Source organism: Morone saxatilis, unplaced genomic scaffold (assembly GCF_004916995.1).
Source record: "Morone saxatilis isolate NCDOM2014 unplaced genomic scaffold, NCSU_SB_2.0 Contig17, whole genome shotgun sequence".
Taxonomy (NCBI): domain Eukaryota; kingdom Metazoa; phylum Chordata; class Actinopteri; family Moronidae; genus Morone; species Morone saxatilis.
The window spans coordinates 13,733,863-13,742,875 of record NW_023339729.1 but is presented as its reverse complement, the minus strand read 5'-3'; the positions used below and the strand labels follow the sequence as shown (position 1 = coordinate 13,742,875).

The following is a 9,013-nucleotide window of genomic DNA, read 5'->3' as shown; positions in this document are numbered from 1 at the left end:
CATAATTTAATGCAAAATTATGTATTTAAAAGAAATGCATAATTTAATGCAAAATTATGAATGCACGATACAATAACAGTTGAATTTCTGCAGGAAACCTAAGAGAGTAGTCAGCTAGCAAGAGATATGCGGGATGGCGGTTCACCATAGGCAGATTGATTTAATGGAGGTTTAAGGAAGTAAAACTGATTTCATGGAGCGGAGGCTTGTGGCTTTTACTTTCTCTTTTTCCAAAGTCGAAGTAACTTGTTGGAGCAGCATGTAACAGCAGAGCCATCTGTTGAAATACATTTTGTTGAAACGTTTTTATGTATGTATGTATAACCGTTTAACGGAATTACATGCAGGTTTTACAAGTGAGATGCCACCGCTGTGATGGCGGCATGTTGACGTCTGCCTCCTCATCAATAAACATTGGGAAACCCCCTCTTCTTCCCCAGCCACAATTTTCTCAGAGCATCATTTAAACCTGAATACTAATTCTCTCTCATTCCCGACCTGCCCAGGACCTGCAGGCCCAGGACAGAGCCCACCGTATCGGTCAGCAGAACGAGGTGCGTGTGTTGCGTCTTTGCACTGTGAATAGTGTGGAGGAGAAAATCTTGGCTGCTGCCAAGTACAAACTGAACGTGGACCAGAAGGTCATCCAAGCTGGCATGTTCGATCAGAAGTCTTCCAGCCACGAGCGCAGGGCCTTCCTACAGGCTATCCTGGAACACGAGGAGCAAGACGAGGTCTGGGGTCAGGAAGTGTGTCTACGCATGAATGTGTGTACAAGTACCAGCAACACACAATTTCAAAAAAGTGTGCTTTCTTATGCGCTGCTTGCCAATGTGTGTATGCTGTATTCAGGAGGAGGATGAGGTGCCAGATGACGAGACGGTCAACCAGATGATTGCCAGGAGTGAGGAGGAGTTCGACCAGTTTATGGTCAGTGTTTTGAAGATAATTTATAGCATATATATCCTTACAAGCAGCCCTAACTCAACCCAAACCCTATCCCTGTGTATTTTGTTTCTTTGCTCTCTTTTTCCTCCTCTCCCTCCCTCAGCGTATGGACCTAGACCGACGTCGCGAGGATGCCCGTAACCCGCGGCGAAAACCTCGTCTGATGGAGGAGGATGAGCTGCCCACTTGGATCATGAAGGACGACGCTGAGGTTGAACGGCTGACCTGCGAGGAGGAGGAGGAGAAAATGTTTGGACGAGGGTCTCGGCAGCGAAAGGAGGTGGACTACAGCGATTCACTGACCGAGAAGCAGTGGCTCAAGGTTATTAGCCTCATGGTGGAAAGGGCAGAGAAACAAATTAAAATTAAGATACAAAAAAAAACTTTGCTTTCTGAAGAGAATGGTTTGTGTTTTAAATACCTTTTTATTTGAATCTCAAAGTCTGTGTCTTTCGATAGGCAATAGAGGAGGGTACACTGGAGGAGGTGGAGGAAGAGGTACGCCACAAAAAGACGACCCGCAAGAGGAAGCGGGACAGAGACCTGGATCTCCCTGGTCCCTCCTCTTCCTTGGGGGGACGCGGACGAGGGGACAAAGATGAAGACGGGAAGAGGCAGAGGAAGAGGGGACGACCGCCTGCTGAGAAACTTTCTCCCAACCCCCCCGCCCTCACGAAGAAGATGAAGAAGATCGTGGACGCTGTCATCAAGTATAAAGACAGGTAGCAGAAATTAGCTTTGGTTGTAGTCTGTGACACAAATGAAGTATTCTTTGAGTCACACGTTATTTAACAGTTCAACTAATTACAAGCAAACGAGACAATCAGCGAGTAAATTGGCTATCTCTATGTAATTATTCTTAATGCCACCAGGGCGGATTCCCCCTTAAAACCAATGAAACGATTCGTTGGATCACCGCCATTGGCTGCCAGAATCAACAAAAAAAGTTCCTTGTAGCAGCTTTAAGGTTAAAAGAGAAATGATGTTGCACTTCCTTTATAGAAACTGTGAAAAAAGCGACACAGTTTTCACAACTGCTTAAACATATTTCCTGAAATATTGTGTCATTTTCCCAAAGCTATAAACACAAAACCATGATGTCACACAAATGGCATCAAATGCACGGACACTACTATACAGCAGTACACACTGGTGAGTGAAATAAAGAGCACTATCTTTGTGTAGAAGTTTTTAATTAGTCACTAAACCTGTGTTTAACATCTTATGTAGACTTGCTCTAATCAGCAACACGTGTGTAAGTAAAATAATACATGTTATTAAATGTCACATTAACTTGTAATAATACAGCATAACCCTGCTATATTATTGAATCAACAACAAACAACTGCTGGAAGGACTTTAATTCTTTGTTTCTACATGTACTTACAGTACACATATTAAAACAGTTATGCTTGTTTACAGATTGAAAACTTTTAACTCTCACTAATTTGTATTAATTGAGTTTTATATATTGGCTGACAGTATTTTATGTAGAGGTAAAGTTAAATTTAGCTTTAACCTCTTGAAGTTAAAGATACCATTTTTATTCATAGATAAAGATTACAAAAAACTATTCCTGAATGGTTGTTTAAAGGTCCAGTGTGTAACATTTAGGAGGATCTACTGGCAGAAATGTAATATAATATTCATAGTTATGTTTTCATTTGCGTATAATCACCTGAATATCGGAATAGATGTGTTTTTGTTACCTTAGAATAAGAGTGAGTCTGCCATTTAGAACCACAGTGTTTCTACAGTAGCTCAGAACGGACAAATCAGTTACTTGCAGGCTGAAAAGTTCAGCAATTGATGCCACTAAATCCAACATACTCTAAATCCAACATACTGGTCATTTAAATAGAATAAACTAACAACGGGTTTGAAATGATAAAGTCACTATTGGGGAGCTTGCAGATGTGTTTTCTCATCTTGATGATGTAATTTACCGCAGCGCAAGTGGGCGTCAGCTGAGCGAGGTGTTCATCCAGCTGCCGTCTCGAAAAGAGCTGCCGGAGTACTACGAACTGATCCGCAAGCCTGTGGACTTTAGGAAGATCAAGGTAACATCAGGAATATAAGGAATATTTTGGGGTAAATTGGTCGCTGTAGCAGCCAATACAACAAATTCTGGCTGTGTCGATTATTGACGGATTCAAACAGATAGACATTACATGTTACTTTCTCTTATATACTAAGTGATGTGTACATGCTGTTTCTTCACTGCAGGAGAGGATTCGAGGTCATCGCTACCGCAGTCTGGGCGACCTGGAGAGAGACGTCATGCTGCTCTTCCAAAACGCTCAGACCTTCAACCTGGAGGGATCACTGGTGAGGCTCACTGTACACACTGTTCGCTCATGAATGCAGAACAACACCTGCTGTCCTCTTCTCCACTGTGTACTGTTCGGTAAGAGTAGTGTACCATGTTTGAAATTAAAACTGGGGTCTGTCCATTTGTCTTACTTTCATATCTCAGCCATTACTTGTTCTTTATTCAGTAAACATGAAGGATTGTTGCACCATAGTTAAATGAAAAGCCGATTGATGAAACTTGGAGGGTATTATAGAGGTTTTTTTGTATTGTTTATATAGATCCTTATGGCCTTGATCAGAAAGCTTAAAATAAAGTGCTACAGCATCTATTTCAACAGCTGATCTCCCATCACTATATTGTTAGTAATCATACATGAATTATGGCCGCTGAAAGCTGCCAGTGTTACCTCTGTGTACACGACGTTGATAATAAAGTTCTACCATGTTTCTCTCATGTGAGCAGATATATGAAGACTCCATTGTCCTCCAGTCAGTGTTTACCAGTTTGAGGCAAAAGATCGAGAAGGAGGAGGAAAGTGAGGGGGAGGAGAGCGAGGAAGAGGAAGAGGAGCCAGAGGAAGGATCAGAGTCTGAAAGTATGCCTGTCTGTTAGTCAGATTTTTTCATGTAGAGTTGCAGTCTGTTTTTGAAATGGTCATCTTTTAGTTAATGGCTGTGTTACTTGGCGTTGGTGGTAACAATGTGTTTCCCTTCAGTTGCATTGTTTTGATACCACTGATATGATTCTTTGGATTAGCTTTATTTATACCATAAACATGTCATGTGTGTGTCTGTTTGTCTCCAGCGCGCTCAGTGAAAGTAAAGATCCGTCTGGGAAGGAAGGATAAAGGTGGAGATCGAGGGAAGGGACGCAGCAGACGAACAGGACGCACCAGAGCTAAACCTGTTGTTAGTGATGATGACTCTGAGGATGAGCAGGAAGAGGTAACTCACTGTGTGTGTTTGTGTGTGCTGGTGTCTGTCTGTCCTACTACAACCTGGGTACTGTTGGTGCTGATAGTCTGAAAAATGTCCAAGAGCCTATTATCCTGAGAATAAATGTCCATTAAAATATAACTTACTTAATGAAATTCACATACGTCACACATTTAAAAAACGTAACATTACTTAATGGACGTATTTTAACCCAAATCAGGATCTTTTATGTGTTACAAAACATACCAGTTTATGAAATACATCACATTGTTACAGATAAAAAAATTGGCTCCACCTTGAACAACAACATTAAAGTACAGCTTAAATATTAATACATATAATGATACAAAATTGTATAAATAATAACACTGATAGTAGTACTGCATCTGCATTCTTTTACTTAAGTGAAATTTTGAATACAGGACTGAGACTGTGGCATTTTACTTTCTTTTACTTCCATGAATGATTTGACTTGGTGGAAAGTGAAGCCATGAGGAACAGTTTTGGGTGTGTATCCGGGAAAGCAGTTTCTTCACATTGCGAGATTGTATTTTTGAATGTTTCATAATTTTCTCATGAACTCCAGCACTTGCTTGAATAAAAAAAAAAAATGAATGACACACTTTTCCTATGATTGTCATCAGTTTATAAAAAGTCTTATAGGTGTAGTTTGATTTAGATCTGGGTGGGGGTTCAGATTAAAAAAACACTACTAGTTTTCTCTTTATCTTTTTTCCAGGAGCGCTCCCCCAGTGCCACTGATGAGGAGTCCTGAACTGTACTGTAATGTGAGAGAGGAGGGGGCATAAAGCACTGCATACAAAATAAACATGCCTCTGTCAACTCCATCTATCCTTAATCAAATGTCATAGGACTGAACTAGAAAGGAGGTTTGCAATACTATCAATACAGGAACAAATAATTATTTGACTAGTCATAAAAACATCACATGGATTGGACTATGCACATCAACATTTTCTTTCTCTACTGAGGCTCAGTCGTAACACAGAGAATGTTGTTTGTGTGTTAAAACACTAATTCACAGTTTATGAGAGTTAGGGACGAGACAACAATCAGTATAGCAGCATATTGTGATACGTAAGGCAGATGGTCATTATTGTGATAACCCAAGAAAAAAACTGTATCCACTCTCTTATGCTAAAGCTGCTAATGGACAACAAATACAAGGCGTGAAAAGAGTGGCAACCAAAGTACAATGACTACAACCACAACTACCACACACTGTGTAGTAACGTTTTCTTTTTTTGGTACATTTTAATGCCACTTGAAGAGATTTTTAATCCTATTTCAGTAATTATATAAATAGATTTATATATTGAGACAATATCAACAGATAATAATTGTGCTATTAAATTTTCATAATCAGCTCAACTTGCCTTGAAGACGTGAAATGTGAAATAACTAAACAATTCCAACAGTAACACTCTAAGTCCCTTTACTTATTATTATAAACACATTAATAAATGCTCATATCTGTTAACAACTACATTATAGTATGTTATAAGCCATTTATTAAATGTTTATATACTGCTTATAAATGCTAAATAGGGGGTAAAGTGTTTCCATTACAACTGAGACAAACGGTCTTTAAAAGGAATAAAGGTTCAGCTAGTTAAACTCTGACATAACTGCATTGTTAAACAATTAAGAAGACATTTAATGTCCCATTAGGCCTATATTTATCCAGATGTACTTATTTTTGGGGCAAATTGTAATAAGAAATGAGTCCTTTGCTCACCTGAGGAGTTAGAACTGGCGGGAACCAGTAAAGTGGAGTAAAAAAACACTGAATGTAAACAGAAAATGTTTTTCAGACTGAGGTGTGTTTTCATCCAGCGTGAAGCCACCACCTTACTTTACCTTGCCTTCCCTCTGGACATACATGTAAACAAACATGATGTTTCACCTCTGATTCGCTGTGGCGACATGTTGTAACAACAGTCAGCCACTCTGGAGCCGCTGTGATTACCGAGGTGTGTGTACATCCCTTATTCGCAACTGCAGTTGGAGTTGGAAACCCAGCCTGCTGTGGGTGCAGGGTGTTTCCAGACTTCTCAGAATCTCTTTAGCAACACTCGCCACTGTTATTTGACTGTGAGGTTTAATGGAATTGAGTCCAGGTCACTCTCCTAATATTGTATATATGGTACAGTATTAAAACAACCTGCTCCACGTTGCTGCTGCTTTCCTGTTACACTTCCAATATAAGCACTTATAACTGCTGATTGTAGACTTTAAGAATTATGAGGTCATAATTCATCGATGAGTACTGTAACTTTAATTGCTTCTCCTTCAGTTGTTGTGTGGTGATTTTAGGATTTCAGAACATGTTTGATGTACTTCTACAAGACAAAGGACCAGAGGGACAGTGGCTCCTCTCTGCTTGTGAATGCCTCACGGCTGTATGGTGTTGGATATACTGTATAGAGTATTTTTAGAGTATAATGTCAATGCACGTGTGTACAGCTCGCAAGTTTAGCACTGTACTTTTTTCATTATGGTAGGTAACTAGAGTGAAGAACATAACAACCAAAGCATCGACGTTTTCTCCACTGAATTACTGGGATCTGTCTGTGTTGTTGTTGTCATTGTCGCTGGAACTCAAAAGGTAACAATAAATCACAGCAAAAGTGAATGTTGTCATTTGTGTGATGTAATGCTGAAATAAAATAGTCGATTAAGTGATTAGTCAGTTGACAGGAAATTAAACAATTACTAACTTTTCATATCTGATAAGTGGTTTGAGTCACTCTTTTTTCAAGTAAAACATTTGCTGGTTGGGAATATACTGCTTTTCTTTGTCTTATATGATGGTAAACAGGATATCTTTAAGTTTCAGACTGTTAGTTGAACAAAAACAAGCAAGATTCTGATATTTTATACAAGCAAAAAATAATCCACAGAGTAGTCAATAATGTAAATCGCCCTCATGATACATTTTTATTACTCCAGATGAATTTGGATATATATTCAGGGATGTGCCGATGCTGACTGTACCAGTGTCAAGTTTCGGCTCTGATACTGTGCTCATGTACTCATAATCATAAAACTACACTGATACCACTTTGCGGCAGCGTGATGTTACGTAACCTCTCTGTATCTGAGCATGTAGGCGGAAGAGAAGCAATGTCTGCAGTTTGGAGATATTTTAAACAACATTAGCAGCTTTTAATTTGTTACGGTCACAAAGTGAACATCTGATGAAAATAAAACATGCTTTGAAAGTCATTGTTTAAACTGTGATGGTATTATTAAGCACTCGATAACAGCAAGTACCCAAATCTAAGTACTTGTATTTGGTATCGGTGCATCCCTAGTTACATTCCCAGTAGCTGGAGGTCAGTTCAGGTCAAAGGTCATCTAAATCCTCTTTCTACTAATAGCACTGCTGCAGTTGCATTCACTTTATTCTCATCATATTTGCTTTTAATCTTTAGGGGACAGTAAAAGCCTTTTAGTGGACTGGGCTTTGAATTTTGGGCCTCCTGACAGCTCAAACTTCGGCCCTTAAATCTCTAAGATGCAGTGCAACTGTCTCACCACAAGGAGGAAGTCTCATACAAACACAGGTCATTACACTGCTGACTCATATAGCAGTTTTTAAACCTCATATATTTAAAACAGTTTTCCTCAAAATGCCCCTGAATTAAACTCTACAACCCATTTATTTATGATATTATATTTATTGTTTTGCTGTGATCCAACTTGACCTTACTGCCGCCTGCCCATTGATTCCAACATATCATGAAAAACAAAATCAACATCCCCCTCCACTCACTTCTCAGTAGGGTCATGCGAATAAATGAATATAGAAACTCTTTATCCAGATGATGTAAATAACCTTGCTTTACCCCTCATATTTATGTTTGTTTTGTAAGTGGGATTGCTGGCTGGGAGAGAAATATCTTAAATGTACAGTGTCCGTTTTGGAGAAGCAGAACCTCAACAGTGAGGTCTGTGTTGGAGGTAGAAGTGTTTGCTCCTTATAGAGAAGAGGAGGGGGATGGTCTTGGTTTCCTGGTTTCTAGGAAACCCTGCATCAGAAACTCAAAACCAGCTGTTAACATCTGTCGGGGGGGCGGGGGGCAGCAGCTCCTCCTGAGGTCACCAACACAGCACAAAGGCAGCAGCGGCAGACTTTTCCTAAACTTCCTCAGGAATTGTAAAAAGAGGTCCAGCATACGTTTGGATTTCACATTTACCACAAAGAGTGTATTCAGAATACACGTCACATATTCACATAAGCCCCGCTGATAAGAATAGTTGTCCACTCTTTATATTTGGTGTGATTGTGTTCATTTTCAGTTTTTCTGAAAAGCTCCACTCTGATAAGGAGTAATATACATGTTCCATTTTCTAGATTAATAATAAATCTACAGAATACAGCTCATAAATTAGAAGGAAGTTACGTTGTATTTGTAGGCGGCAGAGAGGAACTTTTTGACAACAATTTTATATGCTTTTCGAATGATTTGTTAACCTGTGATGCACAGCCTTTGAAATATAAATGTTTAGCTGTATATGTCAAACTTTGACCTTTGAGGTGTGAAAACTACACACAGCAATAAACACACGCTGCCATAAAATGTGTGTGTTTACTAGACTTATCAAATCTGTTGGCCTGAGACGCTGGACATGACTTTCACACGGCAGAGCACATAGTGATGGGCAGAAAACAATAGATAAAGTAGTGTACGCTGCATTTACTCTGTGTATGTCTCACCAAGTTAGAGTTGTTATCAAGTGTATGATAAGAAACTCAAGGCTCTATGACAGCCTGCCTTTATAACTGGGT

General features: G+C 39.5%; 1 protein-coding gene across 6 annotated transcripts in view; it reads left to right on the top strand.

The window, feature by feature from the left end:
• Positions 1-5,639, top strand: part of LOC118327057 (transcription activator BRG1) — a 21,674-nt gene extending 16,035 nt beyond the window's left edge. For 2 of the 6 annotated variants that reach the window (XM_035660248.1, XM_035660249.1), the window contains exons 26-34: positions 507-767; positions 853-930; positions 1,052-1,270; positions 1,408-1,670; positions 2,900-3,008; positions 3,175-3,276; positions 3,722-3,857; positions 4,067-4,206; positions 4,937-5,639. In XM_035660248.1, coding sequence (XP_035516141.1) covers positions 507-767; positions 853-930; positions 1,052-1,270; positions 1,408-1,670; positions 2,900-3,008; positions 3,175-3,276; positions 3,722-3,857; positions 4,067-4,206; positions 4,937-4,972 — 1,344 coding nt within the window. In that variant the 3' untranslated portion in view covers positions 4,973-5,639. Of the gene's footprint in view, positions 1-506; positions 768-852; positions 931-1,051; positions 1,271-1,407; positions 1,671-2,026; positions 2,101-2,899; positions 3,009-3,174; positions 3,277-3,721; positions 3,858-4,066; positions 4,207-4,936 lie in introns of those variants that run through there. The other 4 variants (XM_035660252.1, XM_035660251.1, XM_035660250.1 and 1 more) reach the window with 4 other exon arrangements.
• Positions 5,640-9,013: the final 3,374 nt, after the last annotated feature.